Below are 21,195 nucleotides of genomic sequence, written 5' to 3'. Positions count from 1 at the left end.
GTAGTGTGAGTCCCCGATGAATCTGGATCAAAGGGAGTCTCAATCCACATTATTCTGGTGTCAGACCTGCCTGTCTCTGGATTACACAGTTGTACCATGGGTGTGAAATGAGACTCCTTCCGTCTAATACTAAACGTTGGTTGCCGTGTGCCAACTCCTGTAACTGACACAGTTTGAATTCACAGGCTAGAATCTCGACTTTTTTTGCATACTTAACAGCTGAAATGATGTATAACGCCTATATAGCGGCCATTTTGGCACAAAATGGAAACTGGCGGGCATTTTTCGGAAACTTATCACCAAGCGTTACTTTCCCCATGTGCTTAACGGCAAGAAAAAATATTACCGCCCGGCCACTTTTTTGGGGCGGAATCAGCAGAATGGGTGGCTTCAACGCCCATAATATCACCCAGTGTTATATTCCATGCGGAATTAATGGTGAGATTCAATATTAACGCCCGCCCACTTTTTTTTGCCGTGAAGAGCATATTTACTGAAACTAGCGTCCATGGAGATCGCCCATTCCTTGTTTGTGAGCAATCGGTGGAAAACAGAGAGCTACTGCAATGGGGCCTGTCCTTTCTCACCCTCTCTTGGTGACCAAACTCGACATGCAGCAGACTCGACATCGCCGAGGGAACGTTCCACTGCATTATGTGCCCAATGTAAGAAGTGACAGACAGATGAAGAGGACCAGACGTTACACCCCCGGCAAGTACAAGGAGAAGCAGTCTTACCTCGACTTGCCCGACACCACATGCCTTCGGAGACTGCCCTTCCACAAAGAGGTTATCAGTGAGCTATGCCAGCTGATAAGGGATGATCTGCAGCCTTCTAGCACCATCAGTACTGCACTGTCCGTCGAGGTCAAAGTCACCACGGCACTGTCGTTCTATGCCTCGGGTTCTTTTTAGGCCACAGCTGGCGATATTTGCGGACTTTCTCAGCATGCCACACATGGCTGCATTAGACAGGTCGATGAAGCCCTGTACACAATCAGGAGGGACTTGGATCAGCTTCCCTATGACCAGGGAGGCACAGAGTGAGAGGGCTCTAGGATTCTCCAGAATTGCAAACTTCTCCAAGGTGCAGGGAGCAATAGACTGTACTCACATCGCGATGTGGGCATCTTTTCAGGATGCTGAGGTTTTCAGGAACCGCAAGGGATTCCATTCCCTGAATGTCCAACTGGTTGTCGACCACCAACAAATTATACTGGCAGTGAATGCTCAATTTCCAGGCAGCATCCATGATGCTCACATCCTGCATGAGAGCACTGTATTTGACTTGTTTAACAATCAGCCACAAGGTCAATGCTGGATGCTTGGTGACAAAGGATATGGCTTCGCCACCTGACTGATGACCCCGCTGTGTGACACCCACACCGAGGCTGAGAGGCGATACAACAAGAGCCACAGAGCAACTCGCAATATCGTGGAGAAAACCATTGGAGTGCTAAAGCAGCGCTTTAGATGCCTAGACCACTCAGGAGGCGAGCTCCAATACCACCCTGAGCAGGTAGCTCAATTCATGATGGTGTGCTCCATGCTACACAACTTGGCTATCAGGAGGGGACAAGAATTGCCTGATGAGTCTGACAGTCCACCTCGCCAGAGAGAGGAAGAGGGGGATGAGGAGGCGGACGCTAATATTGGCACAATCAGGCTCACGCTGAAGCCATGTTCCAGCTCCCCTGTATGAAAGGGCCCATGGTGACATGATAGCTGCAAGAGCCTTACATCAGGAGCTCATCAATGATCGCTTTGCCTGAAAGAACATTGGTGTTATTTACAAGGCTGACACACTGCTGGGTGTGCAGCTCATACATCAATGGTGGGCATCACCTTGGTTTAAGTTGATTGGTTAAGTGTGACTATACCCTTTGATGTTAAGGATTCACCAGTGTGTAATAGTGCAGCCAACTGAGCCAATGTGCTACAAGGTCTTATGAAATAAAAAACATTTAAACCGAAAATTAGTATGAAATCATCAGTATTTCTGTACAAACCAACCCTTCCCCCTCACCCCCCCGCCCCCACTTCTCCTCCAACCTCTACCCCTTCTCCTTCCACTCCTGACTCCAAGCCGCACGGCCAAGGAGGTCCTCAGGTGATGTTTCATTGCGGGGGAGGCAGGGGGGGGGGCGGTGACGGCCGAAGCGTTTCTTGGACGGATAAGGGAGAGGACGGTCCCGAGGTGGGAATGTGCTCCGAGCCAGATAAATCCCCAGGGCGTGATCGTCTGCATCCCAGGGTACTTAAGGAAGTGACCATAGAAATAGTGGATGCATTGGTGATCATTTTCCAACAGTCTATTGACTCTGGATCAGTTCCTATGGACTGGAGGGTAGCTAATGTAACACCACTTTTTAAAAATGAAGGAGCAAGAAAACAGCGAATTATAGACCAGCTAGCCTGACATCAGTAGTGGGGAAAATGTTGGAATCAATTATTAAAGATGAAATAGCAGTGCATTTTGAAAGCAATGACAGGATCGGTCCAAGTCAGCATGGATTTATGAAAGGGAAATCATGCTTGACAAATCTTCTAGAATTTTTTGAGCATGTAACTAGTAGAATGGACAAGGGAGAACCAGTGGATGTGGCGTATTTGGACTTTCAAAAGGCTTTTGACAAGGTCCCACACAAGAGATTGGTGTGCAAAATTAAAGCACATGGTATTGGAGGTAATGTATTGATGTGGATAGAGAACCGGTTGGCAGACAGGAAGCAGAGAGTCGGGATAAATGGGTCCTTTTCAGAATGGCAGGCAGTGACTAGTGGGGTGCCGTGGGGCTCAGTGCTGGGACCCCAGCTATTTACAATATACATTAATGATTAGATGAAGGAATTGAGTGTAATATCTCCAAGTTTGCAGATGACACGAAGCTGGGTGGTGGTGTGAGCTGTGAGGAGGATGCTAAGAGGCTGTAGGTTGATTTGGACAGGTTAGGTGAGTGGGAAAATGCATGGCAGATGCAGTATAATGTGGATAAATGTGAGGTTATCCATGTTGGTGGCAAAAACATGAAGGCAGAATATTATCTGAAAGACGGCAGATTAGGAAAAGGGGAGGTGCAACGAGACCTGGGTGTCATGGTACATCAGTCATTGAAAGTTGCCATGCAGGTACAGCAGGCGCTGTAGAAGGCAAATGGCATGTTGGTCTTCATAGCTAGGGGATTTGAGTATAGGAGCAGGGAGGTCTTACTGCAGTTGTACAGGGCCTTGGTGAGGCCTCACCTCGAATATTGTGTTCAGTTGTGGTCTCCTAATCTGAGGAAGGACGTTCTTTCTATTGAGGGAGTGCAGCGGAGGTTCACCAGACTGATTCCCGGGATGGCAGGACTGACATATGAGGAGAGACTGGATCGACTGGGCCTGTATTCACTGGAGTTTAGAAGAATGAGAGGGGATATCATGGAAACAGGTTAGATACAGGAAGAATGTTCCCCTTACCAGGGGTCACAGTCTAAGGATAAGGGGTAAGCCATTTAGGACTGAGATGAGGAGAAACTTCTTCACTCAGAGAGTTGTTAACCTGTGGAATTCTCTACCGCAGAGAGTTGTTGATGCCAGTTCATTAGATTTATTCAAGAGGGAGTTAGATATGGCCCTTACGGCTAAAGAGATCAAAGGATATGGAGAGAGAGCAGGAAAGGGGTACTGAGGTGAATGATCAGCCATGATCTTATTGAATGGTGGTGCAGGCTCGAAGGGCCGGATGGTCTACTCCTGCACCTATTTTCTATGTTTCTATATTTCTAGAAGCATGATGTTGCTGCTGGCTCTCATGTGAGTTTGGTAATGGGGGTGCGTCACCTTGGGGTGCAGTGCGGCGCTCCAGGACCACTGGGAGCCCTCTGCGACCAGTGTTCCTGGCTACCAGCTCCCGGGCCTCCTCCGTCCCTCCCATGTTATATCTTATTTTGTTGGACAAAAGCTCAGTGCTTAGTGGGCTTTTTGCTGCTGGTAAATCTCCCTCGTGCCTCCCACAACAGCCAGACAAGCACACACCACAGCCACACATGCTTTCAGTGCCTCTGAGCTTCCTCTCTCTCTGTCTCCTCTTCTGCGCATGTCATGATGACCCCTGACCTCCTGAATCGCGGGAATTGAGCGTTGCCATGCCGTTGCTAAGGACGGCCACACTTTACTGCAGAAGGTAAAAAAAATGTAACACTACCGTCCATTTGATATTGATCGCGGTAATGTCCATTTTCAAAAACTAGATATTTTGAGAATGGGCGAGAAGACGGTGATCAGAAAACCCTTTTTTAATGCCCACGTCGGAAATAACGCCCATTTTTGGGCGATAAGCACAAAAGTGGAGGTTGTAGCCCCACGTCTCTTAAGCCCAGTCATCGCTAAGATTATTAAAAAACAAATGTGCTGAGACAGAATAAAAATGGTCTATGTTTTTTTTGATTCGTTGCTAATTGAAGTTTCCCTTCCTTCTGTTTTAACTTCTGATATTCTGATCTATCTCTGCCATTGTAGGTCCCAAAGGAGAAATGGGGGTCATGGGTACCCCTGGGAGTCAAGGTTTCCCGGGTCCTTCAGGGAGTGCAGGAATCCGTGGTCCTAAAGGTCAGTGTTTATACTTTATTGCAAATGTTTCTAGATTGATAGCTATGACGCCCAACATGCTAACTGGAAGTATTTTGGGGATTCTGTGTGCAGCAATGTGAGTTTGTTTCTCAGGGAACGCTCGATTATTAAATATGCAAGACAGAACTTGTATTTATATAGCGTCTTTCATGACCTCAGGATGTCTCAAAGCTTCATTGGGGAGAGGGGAAATGGGGGGTGCGGGGGAAGGGCAAGGAGTTTTGCTGTGGTATTTTGCCCCAGTATCATTGGGCAGAGGGGAGGTGAGGTCGGTGGGGGGGCTGCAGTGAGGGTGGGGAGGTAAGGAAGGGGGGGGAGGAGTTTTGCTGTGGTACTTTGTTCCAGTATTATTGGGGGTAGGTGAGGTAGAGGGTGGGAGGAGCTTTGGGTGGTATTTTGCCTCAGTATCATTGGGGGCAGGGGAGGCAGGGGGGTGGGAGTGGTGAGGAGTTTTTCTATGGTACTTTTCCCCAGTATCATTGGAGGCAGGAGAGGTGGAGGGAGGGGGGGGCGAGGAGTTTTGCTGTGGTATTTTGCCCCAGTATCACTGGGGGCAGGGGAGGTGGAGGGAGGGGCGAGGAGTTTTGCTGTGGTATTTTGCCCCAGTATCACTGGGGGGCAGGGAAGGTGGAGGGGGGGGGGCGAGGAGTTTTGCTGTGGTATTTTGCCCCAGTATCATTGGGCATATGAGGTTCCAGAAACAAAGTCAATCCACTTTCGAACCCCTAGCAACACCTAATGCCAGGGTTTTGAAAGAATCGCTGGTGTTGACCATTGCTGAATGCTTAACTCAGGGAAGTGGGCTGTATACCACACATCACCTCATTTAAAGTATAGTTTAATACACTTAACTCCTTGTAGGCAGGCTGCAGACCCAAACCACGAAGGTTCGTGTATGTTTCCCTCCAACTCCTCCACGCACGCCTGATTTACGCTACATGTGAAAGTCAACCCCCGTGGTACTTAAAAAAAAATTCATTCTGGAGATGTGGGCATCGCTGGCAAGGTTGGCATTTATTGCCCATCCCTAGTTGCCCCTTGAGAAGATGGTGGTGAGCCACTACCTTGAACCGCTGCAGCCGGTGTGGTGAAGGTACTCCCACAGTGCTGTTAGGGAGAGAGTGCCAGCGACAATGAAGAAACGGTGATATATTTCCAAGTTGAGATGGTGTGTGACTTGGAGGGGAACGTGGAGGTGATGGTGTTCCCATGCGCCCACTGCCCTCGGTGAGCATAGAATGAAATCTTTTGAACTGCGTGGTTAGCCAAATGGTCTTTTCTGCCCCTATACATTTCTGCACTAGATTACACCAGATAATGTGGTATTGAAACCATATGGACCACACTTAGATCCCAGATTTAAACAATGAAATGGTTTCAGCTCAGAATAGGAGGTGTTCAGTGGGTCTCACTAATCTAAAGCAAATGAATCAGACAAGTAGTTGCACTGTTGAATAACTGTGGCCAGGATGGAGTTGGTGTGGATTGTGGTATGCGTCGGATCAGCCTACACTGTGTTCACCAGTAAAACCGTTTGTTGACACTCATCACCCCAGCTTCTTGAAGACTGCTCATGTGCAAGAAGTGATAATGAGTCACCATCTGCAGGGGAGCAGTAACGGGGAGGAAAAGCAATAACTGGAAGAGAAACAAAAAAATCCATGTGTGTTTTTAACCACCTTGATGCACTTTACAACGAGGGAGCAGAAGGATTTGAGCGAGCTTTCTTGACTTCAGCAGTTTGTGACATATTGAAGTGTTTTCTCTTGTTAGGTGATCATGGTCTGGCCGGTTTGCTAGGACCTGCTGGAAAACTTGGGGAAAAAGGTATAAAAGGAGAAGCTGGTCTTGTGGGACAACCCGGAGTAATGGACAAAAATGCTATGGAAAAAATGAAAGGCCAGAAAGGAGAACTAGGAGATTCAGGTAAAATAATTAATTTTCTATTTTCCTTGAACACATAACAGCATTGTATTTTGTGTCTGTGTTTCTTTGCTCACATGTGCGTGCATGCGTGCATGTGTGTGTGCCTGCATGCACATGTGCATGATGTATGTGTGTATACATGCATACATGTGCATGTGCATTGTGTGTGTGTGTGTGCATAAGGACAGTAGAGAGAAAGGATCTTGGCTCGGAAGATCAGGAAGTAGAATTAGTATGGGTGGAGATAAGGAATAACAAGGGGCAGAAAACAATGCTGGGAGCAGTATATAGGCCCCCTACCAATGGTTATACCCGTGGACAGAATATTAATCAAGAAATAATATGGGCTTGTAACAAAGGTAATGTAATAATCGTGGGGGACTTTAATCTTCATATACGCTGCACTTATCAAATTGGAAAAGATAGTTTGGAGGACGAGTTCATGGAATGCATTTGGGACAGTTGCCTAGAACAATACATTATGGAAAAAACTAGAGAACAGCCTATTTTAGATCTTGTATTGTATAATGGGGCAGGATTAATTAGTAATCTCATAGTAAAGGATCTTCTGGGGAAGGATGATCATAATATGATAGAATTTCACATTGTGTTCGTGAGTGACTTGCCTAAGTCCGAAACTAGAGTCTTAAACTTAAATGAAGCCAATTACATAGGTATGAGGGTCAAGTTGGCTCAGGTAGATTGGAAAAATAAATTATAAGGTATGGCGGTTGATAAGTAGTGGCTAGCATTTAAAGAAATATTTCATAGTTCTCAACAAAAATACGTTCCATTGAGAAACAAAAACTCCACGGGAATAGTGATCCATCCGAGGCTAACTAAAGAAGTTAAAGATAGCATTAGATCGAAAGAAGAAGTTTATAATGTTGTGAAGAATAACAGTAAGCCTGAGGATTGGGAGAGTTTCAGAAACCAGCAAAGGATGACCAAAAAATTGATAAAAAGGGAAAAAATAGAATATGAGAGAAAACTAGCAAGAAATATAAAAACAAATAGTAAGAGCTTCTACAAGTATGTAAAAAGGAAGAGAGTAGCAAAAGTAAACATTGGTTCCTTAGAGGCTGAGAGAGGAGAAATTATTATGGGGAATAAGGAAACAGCAGAAACGTTAAACAAATATTTTGTATCTGTCTTCACAGTAGAAGACTCAAAAAGCACACCTAAAATGATGGGGAACCCAGGGTCTAATGAAGATGAGGAACAACATAATTAATATAAGTAGAGAAAAAGTACGAGAGAAACTAATGGGACTAAAAACCGACAAATCCCCTGGACCTGACGGTTTACATCCTTGGTTCTAAAAGAGGTGGCTGCAGAGATAGCGGATGTATTGGTTGGGATCTTCCAAAATTCCTAGCGGATTGGAAGGTAGAAAATGTAACCCCGCTATTCAAGAAACGAGGGAGAGAGAAAACAGGGAACTGCAGGCCAATTTGCTCGACATCAGTCGTCGGGAAAATGCTGGAATCCATTTTTAGGTAGATGGTATCAGGGCACTTAGAAAATCATAACATGATTAGGCAGAGTCAATATAGTTTTATGAAAGGGAAATCGTGACAAATTTATTCGAGTTTTTTGAGGATGTAAGTAGCAGGGTAGATAAAGGGGAACCAGTGGATGTAGTATATTTGGATTTCCAAAAGGCATTTGATAAGGAGCCACATAAAAGGTTATTACACAAGATAAGGGCTCATGGGGGTTGGTGGTAATATAGTAGCATAGATAGAGGATTGGTTAACGGACAGAAAACAGGGTAGGCATAAACGAGTCTTTTTTAGATTGGCAGGCTGTAACTAGTGAGGTGCTGCTAGGATCAGTGTTGGGTCCTCAGCTATTCACAATCTATATTAATGACCCAGATGAAGAGACCGAGGGTAATGTATTCAAGTGTGCTGACGATACAAAGTTAGGTGGGACAGTAAGCTGTGAGGAGAACACAAAGCATTTGCAAAAGGATATAAATAGACAAAGTGAGTGGGCAGTAAGGTGGCAGATGGAGCCACATTACTGCCCAATGTAGGGAAATATGAGGTTATTCACTTTGGTAGGAAGAATAGAAAAACAGAATATTTTTTAAATGGTGAGAAACTTTTAAATGTTGGTGTTCAGAGAGATTTATTACAGCGAGCAATAAGGAAGGCAAATGGCATGTTGGCCTTTATTGCAAGGGGGTTGGAGTATAAGCGTAAGGAAGTCTTGCTACAATTGTACAGGATCTTGGTGAGATCACACCTGGAGTACTGTGCACAGTTTTGGTCTCCTTATCTAAGGAAGGATATACTTGCCTTGGAGGCGGTGCAACAAAGATTCACTGGATTGATTCCTGGAATGAGAGGGCTGTCCTATGATGAGCGATTGTGTAGAATGGGCCCATACTCTCTGGAGTTTAGAAAAATGAGAGGTGATTTCATTAAAACATACAAGAGTCTGAGGGGGATTGAAAGGATAGATGCTGAGAGATTGTTTTCCCTGGCTGGAGAATCTAGAACCAGAGGGCATAGTCTTAGGATAAGGGGTAGGCCATTTAAGACCGAATGAGGAGGAACTTCTTCACTCAGAGGTTTGTGAATCTTTGCAATTCTCTGCCCCAGAGGGCTGTGGATGCTGAGTTGTTGAGTATATTCAAGACTGAGATGGATAGATTTTTGGACTCGAGGGGAATCGAGGGATATGGAGATCGAGCGGGAAAGTGAAGTTGAGGTCAAAGATCAGTCATAACCTTATTGAATGGCGGAGCAGGTTCGAGGGGCCGTATGACCTACTCCTGCTCCTAATTCTTATGTCCCATGCGTGTGCGTGATGTGTGTGCATGTGTTTTTGAAATAAATAAAATCTTGTGCATGTACACACTTTGTGAACTTCCTGTTATCATATTTCACAATTCTTCCTCATGTTTTGATGTTAATATTTAATACTGAAATCACCTATGTAAACATGGGGAATAGCGAATCAGCCGCCGGTTTTACACCCGCCCAATTGTCTTTTCCATTGAAGTAATTGATAAATAAATTGGGGAACCCTGACACGTGGCGCCCCGAGAAGTTGGGGATTTTGCTATGGGAGCCACTTCAGATTGGAGAGTCTGTGGGGAACCAGAACTGTGGCAGCGAGGACCCCATGGAACCGGGTAAGCATGGTTAGGTGCTGCCCTCAGACTCCTTTAGCCTTGTGGCTTTCTCCAAGGCTGGTAATCAAGCCTGCAGCTCTGGTATTCTTTCCTCCCCCATCAGCTGGCACAATGCCCAGATAAATGTGATGGCTATTTGTACAGGAAGCTGTGTGTACTTGAGGCATGGTTTGCCTGCCCAGTGTTGGGTTTAGAGAGCGGAGGCAGGAACATCTAAACATCAAAGTGCTCATTCTGCAGGCTTTAGGTGTATTTTGTTTCAAGCAAAGAGAACTGAAACAAAATTGGAAATAAGTGGTTTCTTATTTGGAGGTAAAGAAAGATTTGCATTTATATAGTGCCTTTCACAACCTCATGATTAATCTCCAGAAAACCTGGGGCAAAAATCACAAGGGTATTTTAAAAAGTGTTTTTGTTTACAATTTCTTTGTACACTTTTATTTAGTTATAAAAGATTTGGCGATGAGCATATTTCCTCTGGCTGGGGAGTCTAGAACCAGGGGTCACAGACTCAGGATAAGGGGTCGGCCATTTAGGACTGAGATGAGGAGGAATTTCTTCACTCAAAGGGTGGTGGAACTTTGGAATTCTCTACCCCAGAGAGCTGTGGATGCTCAGTCGTTAAGTATATTCAAGCGTAAGATAGACAGACTTTTCGACTCCTGGGGAATAAAGAGATATGGAGGTAGTGCAGGAAGGTGGATTTGAAGTCGAAGGTCAGCCATAATCTGATTGAATGGCGGAGCAGTCTCGAGGGGCCGTATGGCCTACTCCTGCTTCTATTTCTTATGTTCTTAACAATAGGCTGTTTGACAGGGCGGGACAGTTAGAGGTGGGAGGTCATGTGATGAGACCTCCAGGAATACAGCCAATCCTAGGATAAAGGGACATGGGGACAGGGTGAGCTCACACCATTAGGATTACTGCGCATGTAGAGGATAAACACCAGCAGGCACTGGTTGGGCTGGAGTCTGTTTCCATGTTGTAATTTCTACGTAGCTGCTAGGATAATAGAATCTTACTCAAGGAGGCCATTCAGCCCATCATGCCTGTGCCGGCTCTTTGAAAGAGCTATCCCAATTAGTCACGCTCACCATAGTGTCTGTGGATTACTGTGCGTGGGGAATCACCCCCAGTTACAGCAGGGAGCGGCAGCAGATAGTCAGGTGCACACAGTAACAGCGCACGCCTTCTCATGGAACAGTCCTCTCTAAGATTGAACATTTCGCCGCAGGAAAGCCAGGTTTCCCAGGAACCAAGGGGTATCAAGGTATTCACGGCGATCCCGGGATGCCAGGAAAAGATGGTGAGCCCGGATTACCAGGAAAAGCAGGTAATGAACAAAACAGAACAACAAACAGAATGTGACAGAAATATACTCTGTAAATACATGCTGGAATGACTGGTGAAAATACATGACTCCTTGATTCCCGAGTCTCTCTTCAACTGGTAGAACTAAATGTTAGGAATCTTGCTGTCATTTCCTATCTTTGTTTCAGAGTTCTGGCATATGGAGTTTTCAATGACCCGGAATTTGCGGTTGTAATAACGGCAAAACTGTCGATGCTCACCGTCATTACAACTGTGAATCTGACAGCAACTTCTGGAGTCCGTATAGGCGCAGTTAAACGTGGAAACCCAGAGGTTGCTGTTGGTTATTCCCTGCAGTTGAATTTCCTGGAGCCGGCAATTACTTGAAATCAATGAACTGGTGAAAACATCAGCTTTTACTCACTAATATCACTGTTAAAAACCCACGAAAAAATTAAACCTTGTTCATTAAGGTGTAACTGCATTTTTAATGGCGTATTGAATCATAATTGCTGCTGAACAACCATTCTGGCCTTAAAAAACAAATTTTATATTTGTGAATTATTTAAAGATTCCATGATTTTGAATATAATTATTTTTTTTTGAAGTTGGTTTATATTTCAGCTTCTACCTTAAACCCACATGTATGTCCCAATCTTTATTTCGCTCTCTGTAAAATGAATAAAAAGTGATGGAAAATCAGTGTATTTTACTTCCTGGTTTGCTGTCTGTGAGAATTCAATGTGATTGGCTACTTAGCCAGTTACTAGGCTGATTCCGGAGATGAGGGGGTTACCTTATGATGATAGATTGAGTAGACTGGGTCTTTACTCGTTGGAGTTCAGAAGGATGAGGGGTGATCTTATAGAAACATTTAAAATAATGAAAGGGATAGACAAGATAGAGGCAGAGAGGTTGTTTCCGCTGGTCGGGGAGACTAGAACTAGGGGGCACAGCCTCAAAATACGGGGGAGCCAATTTAAAACTGAGTTGAGAAGGAATTTCTTCTCCCAGAGGGTTGTGAATCTGTGGAATTCTCTGCCCAAGGAAGCAGTTGAGGCTAGCTCATTGAATGTATTCAAGTCACAGATAGATAGATTTTTAACCAATAAGGGAATAAAGGGTTACAGGGAGCGGGCGGGTAAGTGGAGCTGAGTCCACGGCTAGATCAGCCATGATCCTGTTGAATGGCGGAGCAGGCTCGAGGGGCTAGATGGCCTACTCCTGTTCCTAATTCTTATGTTCTTATGTTGACGACATCAGTGTTACTGGATGCTGGACATCCCCTAGACTTGACGCCAGAATGAAATTAACAACAGGAGAGGTGAAATTTACGCCACAGAGATCACTAGATATTGTGGGCGGCTTTCTTTGAGGTCAACGGGGAGTTACATCACTTCACCGCTGACCGCAAATTCGGGGCCAATCTTTTTTTATCAATACTGTAGATTAAATTGTTATAATCTATAGACTGGGCAGAACTGAACTGAGCAGAGTCTGCCCTGAAAGATAGAAAGATTTGCATTTCTATAGCAACTTTCACAACCTCAGGATATCCCAAAGCATTTTACAGCTAATTAAGTACTTTTTGAAGTTTGGTCACTGTTGTAGTGTAGAAATGCGGCAGCCAATTTGTGCACAGCAAGATCTCACAAACAGCAATGTGATAATGACCAGATCATCTGTTTTAATGATATTGGTTGGTGGATAAATATTGGCCCTATGGGCACTGAGGATGATTCCCCTGCTCTTCTTCGAAATAACACCATGGGATCGTTTACATCCACCTGAGAGAGCAGACGGGACCTCGGTTTAGCGTCTCAGATTAACTGAGCTAATTTAACTAATACACACTCCAGATGTGGAGCCCTGCCCGGCTGGAGCTTATGCATGTGGTGCTGAAGGGCTACTGTGTAACCCTGCCACAGCGGGTGGTCCGCAGCTCAAACACAGGCCAAATGTGGGAGAGAAAGTGGGGAAAATTAATGAAGCAATAAAACTAATGGAAATATCACTCCTGCTTCCTCTAGGGCCAGTGGGTGACCCAGGAACACCAGGAAAACCAGGTTTGACGGGTGCCCATGGAGATAAAGGATCGATCGGAGAAATGGGGCTGCCAGGTAACTTCACAAGACAATGAACACTCCGGAGAGATTAAGCACATGTTTTAATCTTCTAGTGATTTTGCATCTGTTAGTCTGTCCGTTCATTCTTTATCTTCCCAGGGTAAAGAAAGACTTGCAATTCTAAAGCAACTTTCACGACCACAGGACATCCCAACACGTTTCACACCCAATTACATACTTTTGGGTCCCACAAACAGCAGTGAGATAATGACTAGATGCTATTTTGAGGAATAAATATTGACCAGAATACCAGAGAAAACTCCCCTGCTCTTCTTCAAAATAGTGGAATATTTTACATCCACCTAAGAGGGCAGACAGAGCCTCAGTTTAACGTCTCATGTGAAAGGTGGCACCTCTGACAGTGCAGTGTTCCTTAGAATTTCCCCTTTGATGGTGCAGCGCTCCCTCAGTACTTCCCTTCTGATAGTGCAGCACTTCCATAGTACCGCCCCTCTGACAGTGCAGCGCTCCCTCCCTCAGTACTGACCTTCTGACAATGCATCGCTCCCTCAGTACTACCCCTCCGACAGTGCGGTGCTCCCTCAGTACTGCATCTCCCACAGTGCAGCACTTCCTCAGTACTGCCCCTCCGACAGTGCTGCGCTCCCTCCCTCAATACTGCCCCTCTCACAGGGCAGCGCTTCCTCAGTACTGCCCCTCTGACAGTGCAGTGCTCCCTCAATACTGGTACTGGGAGTGTCGACCTGGATTATGGGGCTCAAGTCTCTGAATTGAGGCTCTGGAGTGAGCTACGACTTTCTGACTCAGAGGCAAGAGTGCTAACCAGTCCCACTGAGCCAGGGCTTGGGCTGGTCCCAACAGTCTCACACATGAGATTCTGGAGCCACTTGCTGGGATGAGTAGCTGCTGTGGTTTCCTGTTGCTTTCCTCACGGTTTCTATCTTCGAAGGTCCTTCTCCTGGGCTAAAGGTTAAAGGGCCCCAACCTCGGGTACAGAGTCTCTGAAACATGGGCCTCACACTACAATTAGCACAACCCCACTGGGCTTTAATGAAACAATGAGATGATTTGTTCCCAGAATAAAGGTTGTCATTTGTGAGGAGAACATTGCAGCAATGGTTGAACTTTCAGGGTGGGAATGTGTTGAAGTGTTGACCCGACAATGAGATCATCACCAAGTTGACGTTACCTTCTCAGGTACCTCAGGGCACCGAGGTCTCCCGGGTGACCCAGGATGGACCGGCATCCCCGGTATTACCGGATCGACTGGCAACAAAGGTGAAAAAGGCCTACCTGGCATACCAGGCTTTGGAGTTCCAGGTGATGCAGGTCCGAAGGTGAGTTTAGACCTTAAAAGATTGTCCCAATAATCAACGGGAGGTGTTGGGACTCCCTGATGAATGAGTGAATAGACGCGCCAATGAGCCCCACTCAGCAGGAAGGTATACGTTTGATCAATGATCTAGATCAGGTTGACCATTAGGACTCTGCGATTGGTCTCTGCATCCCTACGTTAGGAAGAGAAACGCCCCGCCCATCCCACGCTCCCCCGCCACGGTTCCTGATCACAATCCAGTTGGCACAGCTCAATGTACTCATGCAATCTGGCTCAACCGTAATGCCACTCCTGGCCAAATAACCACTCGACAAGCGCCCATGAAGAAAGGGCACTTGGGTGAGTTAACACAGGGCTGCAGCACTCAAACTCCCAGTTGGCCAGGGTTCATGTCTGGGGCTTCTGTAAGCTCGGCCTCAGCGTAGCGTTAAGCATCATTATGTTATAGTCAGGAAGGGGGGACATTGGACTGGGCGGGGGAGGCGAAGCAGGCCGCGCCTAGTCAGTCGGCCATGACATGTGCTGCCCTATATTTGGTTCCATTGACTTGAATGGATCTGAATGGGCGTGAGATGTAACAGGCAGCAAAAGCAATGATTGCATCCCCGATAAAGTTCAATTTTACCCCCTCGATGAATCGATGTGTTAGCCATTCCCTTCAACTCCCTATGTGGAGAAACGCCCAATTGTAGAAGTTCTCACTTCTCCTTGCAGTATCGATAAGTTGATTCTCACTCCCTTGGTATTAGCGGCACGTTTACGCCTCACAATGGGGTCAGGTGCATCATCGTCCCGGTAACACTGTCAATGCGGGTGCCGCCATTTCAAAAGCGGCTTTCCCTTCCGAAGCTCTCTTGCATTATGGAAATCGGTGTCCTGCGCAGGACGGCTCTATGAGCGATGGAACTGACGAGGTTTAGCTAAGTTAAGTCTCAAATTATCCTTGGGGGGGTGGCGGCATTTGAGGAGCAGGAGTACACCCACAAAAACAACCTGGGCCGCTACCTCCCTGGGACCCCCTCCCTCTGTGATTGAGGTTCCCTGATCCCACCGTAACTTACCTTGCTGACTCCTGCTCCGGCCCGATCTGAAGCCTTTGAACCGATGAGCTGCACCGGGGCACCTGTTTGGCTCCACGCAGCTTGCCCTGCAATTGTAAATGAGGCTGGAGCCTCTTCACCTCCGGAGCGGCGGGGGAGTCGACCGTGCATTCTGCCAATCAGTTCCAAGAGTCAAAGTTGACCCTGTTAAGTCGAGGGTCATAGAATCAGAGAACCTTACAGAAGGAAGATATTTTGTCTTTCGTGCCTATTTCGGCTCTTTGAAAGAACTATCCAATTAGTCCCACTCCCCCTGCTCTTTCCCACAGCCCTGTAATTTATTTCCTTTTCAAGTATATCTCTACTTTCCTTTTGAAAGTTACTATTGAATCTGCTTCCACCGCCCTTTCAGGCAGCGTGTTCCAGATCACAACACCTCACTGCATAAAAATAATCCACTTCATCTTCCCTCTGGTTCTTTTGCCAATTACCTTAAATCTGTGTCCACTGGTTACTGACCCTCCTGCCACTGGAAACAGTTTCTCCTTATTTACTCCATCAAAACCATTCACGATTTTGAACACTATTAAATCTCCCCTTAACCTGTCTGCTCCAAGGAGAACAACCCCAGCTTCTCCAGTCTCCATGTAACTGAAGCTCCTCATCCCTGTGCCACAATTGCGATGAGTGGATTGGAAAGTTCATAGAATCATAGAATGATTACAGCACGGAAGAAGGCCATGCAGTCTATTGAGCCCGTGCCGGCTCTCAGCTAGTCCTGCTCTCCCCGTAGCCCTGCAAATCTTTCTCCTTCAGATACTTATCCAACTCCCTTTTGAAAGATAAGATTAAATCTGCCTCCACCCCCTTTCAGACAGTGCATTCCAGATCCTAACCACTCGTTGCATAAAAAAGTTATTTCTTACATCACCTTTGATTCTGCCAATCACCTTAATCTGTGTCCTCTGGTTCTCGACCCTTCTGCCAATGGGAACAGTTTCTCTCTATCTACTCTGTCCAGACCCCTCATGAAATCTCTATCAAATCTCCTCTCAACTTTCTTTGCTCTAAGGAGAACAACCCTAGCGTCTCCAGTCTATCATATAAGCTGAAGTCCTTCATCTCTGGAAAGATTTAATAAATGATGCTCCTTATACGATACGATGCAAGGTGCCTTGTGTGTGTGCTGATCGAATTGTGTCATGTGTGGATTATTTAGGGAGATGTGGGTCTGCCGGGCTTCCCAGGTGACCCAGGACTGACGGGTGATTCAGGTTTGCCAGGTTTGCCAGGTTCTCTGGGAACAACGGGATCGAAGGGGAGCACAGGTGTGCCGGGAATCCCAGGTAAGGTCACAAAAGTATCCGTGATCCCGAAACGAATCGATTCAATTCTCTGAATGAAGAGAGGTACTGAATAAATCTGATATGATCATTCTACAGGTAACCCAGGACTTCCAGGAAGGAAAGGTGACATCGGACCTGGAGGTGAACCGGGTTTTTCAGGAGTCCCAGGAGAGCCAGGTACCGATCAGTAGCTGTCAGAACTATTCCTCCCAAAATATTGGTCTTATCTTGATTTTTATTCAACATTGAATTATATGCAACACGGACACAGGCCGCTTGGTCTAGCCAGTCTATGTTGGTGTTTATCCCCCACAGAAGCAATATCCAAATCCCGTGTACTCGCCCTGTTCCTGTATCCCTTTATTTTCGTTTCCCTCAAACACCCATCCAATCTTTATTAAAGGTTGACACAGTCTCTGCTTCAGTCACTATCACTGGTCGTGTATTCCAAAGCCCCTCTGTCCTAAACTCTTGCATTTGATTTTATATCCCTAGACCGCTCAGCCACTGGAAACAGTCTGGGGGAGAAATTTGCATCGTTTGCATCCCGTTAGCACCACCGGGGTTGCTAACGGGGCACAACCGACTTCTTGCCCAGGGTACGGGGCCGCTACCGACTCCTGCAAAATTCCACAGGAATTAGCGGCGATGCTAAGGGGTAACGCTCCACTCCTGCCGGTAGCACTCTGAGCCGCTGCACTAGCAATGACAACGTTATCACCGTGCGCAGCGACCCATTTTCACCAAGACCGAAAATTCTGTAGCTCCCCGCAAGATCGCCGCGTGCGATGTCAGCACCAGCCTCGCGGGACGTGAACCGGGCTTCAGTCCCACCTCGCTGCGGTTACCGTCCCCCAAATGGGGCAGTACCGAATTTCGCCCCCTCTGTGTTTACCTACCCCATTCCTACTTTTAAAGACTTCTAACAAATCATTCTCACTGACCTGTTCCAGTTCAGAGACCTCCTGATATTGCAGCAGATCGAGGTCAGTTTCTGGCTGTAGCCCAACAACACGCTGACAATGAGGCCTCAAAAGGTTTTGGGCCTGCCAGCCAGGCTACGGACTGCCTGGATTCCGTTCTGGGGGAAAGCCCCTGCCCTCCACTCCCCACACCACCCAAAGCGTGAGCTTCGCTCAAGTCGCCTATCCAGCATCACGCACATCCGGAGCACAAATCAGAAATACTTTTGGGATTGTCTGTTAAAGAGATGAATTCAAACACAAACGAGGATTGTCACTTTAGAAAAAATATTAAGGGTCAATTCACCAATCCTGTGCTTCCAGCAGAGAGGCTCCCTCAAAGGGAGCACAGGCCAGAGAACCATCGTTGCATTGTTGTTGGTCTATCTCTGACCCACGGTCCCTTTGCATGTGACTTCCCACTGGGCGAATGGAGTCTGTACATTTGCCCTTTATTGAACCATTTCAGTTCGTCAGAGCCCCCTCTGAACTCTCCTCAGAGGGACCCGTCACCTGATCGAATCAGGAACTCTCTTTCCCAAAATGTTGTGGATGCTGGGGGTCAGTTGAACTTTTCAGCAGATTTTTGTGGGGTAACAGTATCGGGTAAGAATAAGCTGGTGTTGTTTTCTTTGGAACAGGGGAGACTGAGGGAAGATTTAGTTGAGGTGTATAAAATGATGAGGGGCCTAGATAGAGTGGTTAGGAAGCACCTATTGCCTTTAGCAGAGGGGTCAATAACCAGGTGGCATAGATTTAAAGTAGTTGGTGGAAGGATTAGAGGGCAGATGAGAAAAAAAAATTCACCCAGAAGGCGGTGGGGGTCTGGAGCTCACTGCCTGAAAGGGTGATAGAGGCAGAGACCTTCATCACATTTAAAAAGTACTTGGATGTGCACTTAAAGAGCCATAACCGACAAGGCTACGGACAAAGAGCTGAAAGGTGGGATTAGGCTGGATAGCTCTTTGTCGGCCGGCACAAACACAATGAGTCGAATGGCCTCCTTCTGTGTCGTAATTTTTCTGATTATTACATTGTCGTGGATGCACTGACGGAAACTTGGCTCAGGGACGACGACACATTACCTTTAAATGAAGCCTCCCCGCCTGGCTATACCTTCCACCACTTGCCCAGCCCAGACGCCATGGTGGCAGTGTGGCTCTCATCACCAAATCACACCAAATCACCCCAACTCCTTTGGCACTTTCTCCTCCTTTGAACATCTCATCATATTCCAACCTCTCGCCTCTCATTTAAAATTCTCGTTCTCTGCCGCTCACCCAAGTATGATAAAAATGTTATTACGGATATATCTTCACTGCTTTCCTCCCTCAGCCTCTGCACCGAGCGACTTCTCATCCTCAGTGATTTCAACCTCCATCTTAATTCATCATGCTCTCTCGCCTCTCTTAATCTCTCCCTCCATATTAATTCCTCAACCCATATTCATGGCCACCCCCTTGACCTTGCCATCTCTCATGACCTCGCTATTCCAACCGTGTCAATTACAGATAAAGCCACCTCTGACCATTTCCTTGTATCGCTCTCCAGCCACATCCCCCTTCCCCCACCCAACCCAACCCTACTTCCTTCTGCATCTGCAACTGGAAATAAACTCTCTCCAAACTCTCTTACAACTGCACTTATCAATTCGAAACTGTCCAACTTTTGGCCCTGCTTTCACCATGACACTTCTGCAGCCACCGATCTGCTCAACCACAACCTCACCACCACCTAGTCCCTATTAAAACCATTACTCTCTCTCACCCTGGCCGTTGCCTCCAGTACAGCCCCTCAAGTCCAAGAGGCGCAGACTTGAACGGCTGTGGCAGATAACTGGTTTAGCCATTCACCGCCAGATCTGGCTCGAACACATAAAACATTATCAGGTCCTACTCTTGTCTGTAAAAACTGTTCACTATTCCAGGATCATTCTGGAATGCAAAGATAACACCCGGCTACTATTCTCCACTGCTAACCGTCTTGTTAAACCCCTCTCCCCTGTCTCTGCTACACTCACCACCAACAACAAGTGTGTGGAGCCTGGGCTTCATTGTCTCAGAGATTGAGACAATCCGATCAGCTGCCTCTGCCAGTTCCCTTCCTTTCCCTAGCCCACCGGATCAAACTTCCTCTGAGGCTCCCCCCTGCCCCAGCACTAAACTCGCATCTTTAATTTCTCTTTGATCTCCCCTCTTGACCGCTCCAAGCTCATCTTGTCCATGAGACACATTTCCTGCTCCCTTGACCCTATTCCCACTAAACTGCTTACCACCCAACTTCCTTTTTTGGCCAACATTGTTAACAGTTCTTTCTCCTCAGGTACTTTTCCCTCTCCTTCAAATCTGCGGTCATCACCCCGCTCCTCAAAAAACCAACCCATGATCCCACTGTGCTTGCTCACTACCACCCCATCTCCAACCTCCCTTTCCTCTCCAAAGTCTTTGAACATGTTGTCGCCTCCCAAATCCGTGACCATCTTTCCTGTACCTCAATGCCTTCAATCTGGTTTCCTCCCCTGCCACAGTGCCGAAACGGGTCTCATCAAAATCACAAATGACATCCTTTGTGCTGTGACAAAGGTAAGCTATCCCTCCTCGTCCTCCTGGACCTGTCTGCAGCCTTCGACACAGTTGACCACTCCATCCTCCTCCAACACCTCTCCACCATCGGCCAGCTGGCTGGGACTGCACTCGCCTGGTTCCACTCTTATCTATCTAATCACAACCAGAAAATCTCCTGCAATGGCTTCTCTTCCCACTCCCGCATCATTACCAATGGTGCCCCCCAAGGATCTATCCTTGGCCCCCGTCCTATTTCTCATCTATATGTTGCCCCTTGGCGATATCATCCAAAAAGACGGAGTCAGTTTCCACATGTATGCTGACGACACCCAGCTCTACCTCTCCACCACTTCTCTCGATCCCTCCATGGTCTCTAAACTGTCGGACTGCTTGTCCGACATCCAGTACTGGATGAGCAGAAATTTTGCCCAATTAAATATTGGGAAGACCGAAGCCATTGCCTTTGATCCCCGCCAAAAACTGCGTTCCCTAGCCACTGACTCCATCCCTCTCCTGAGCATCTATCTGGGGCTAAATCAGACTGTTCGCAACCTAGGCATCATATTTGACCCTGAAATGAGCTTCCGGGCACATATCCGCGGCATAACTAAAACCACCTATTTCCACCTCCGCCTCCACCCCAGCCTCACCTCTTCTGCTGCTGAAACTTTCATCCATGCCTTTATTACGTCTAGACTTGACTACTCCAATGCACTCCTGGCTGAGCTCCCACATTCTACATTACGTAAACTTGAGGTCATCCAAAACTCAGCTGCCCGTGTCCTAACTCGCACCAAGTCACGATCACCCATCACCCCTGTGCTCGCCCACCTACATTGGCTCCCAATCAAACAACGCCTCAATTC

General features: G+C 46.8%; 1 protein-coding gene across 1 annotated transcript in view; it reads left to right on the top strand.

The window, feature by feature from the left end:
* Positions 1–21,195, top strand: part of LOC139274984 (collagen alpha-5(IV) chain-like) — a 269,200-nt gene that overhangs the window by 204,187 nt on the left and 43,818 nt on the right. The window contains exons 33-39 of the mRNA XM_070891801.1: positions 4,499–4,588; positions 6,383–6,535; positions 10,918–11,016; positions 13,025–13,114; positions 14,279–14,418; positions 16,677–16,803; positions 16,900–16,980. Coding sequence (XP_070747902.1) covers positions 4,499–4,588; positions 6,383–6,535; positions 10,918–11,016; positions 13,025–13,114; positions 14,279–14,418; positions 16,677–16,803; positions 16,900–16,980 — 780 coding nt within the window. The remainder of the gene's footprint in view (positions 1–4,498; positions 4,589–6,382; positions 6,536–10,917; positions 11,017–13,024; positions 13,115–14,278; positions 14,419–16,676; positions 16,804–16,899; positions 16,981–21,195) is intronic.

Source organism: Pristiophorus japonicus, chromosome 10 (genome assembly GCF_044704955.1).
Source record: "Pristiophorus japonicus isolate sPriJap1 chromosome 10, sPriJap1.hap1, whole genome shotgun sequence".
Taxonomy (NCBI): Eukaryota; Metazoa; Chordata; class Chondrichthyes; family Pristiophoridae; genus Pristiophorus; species Pristiophorus japonicus.
Note: the sequence above shows the minus strand (reverse complement) of the source record. Positions and strands in the feature narration are given on the sequence as shown.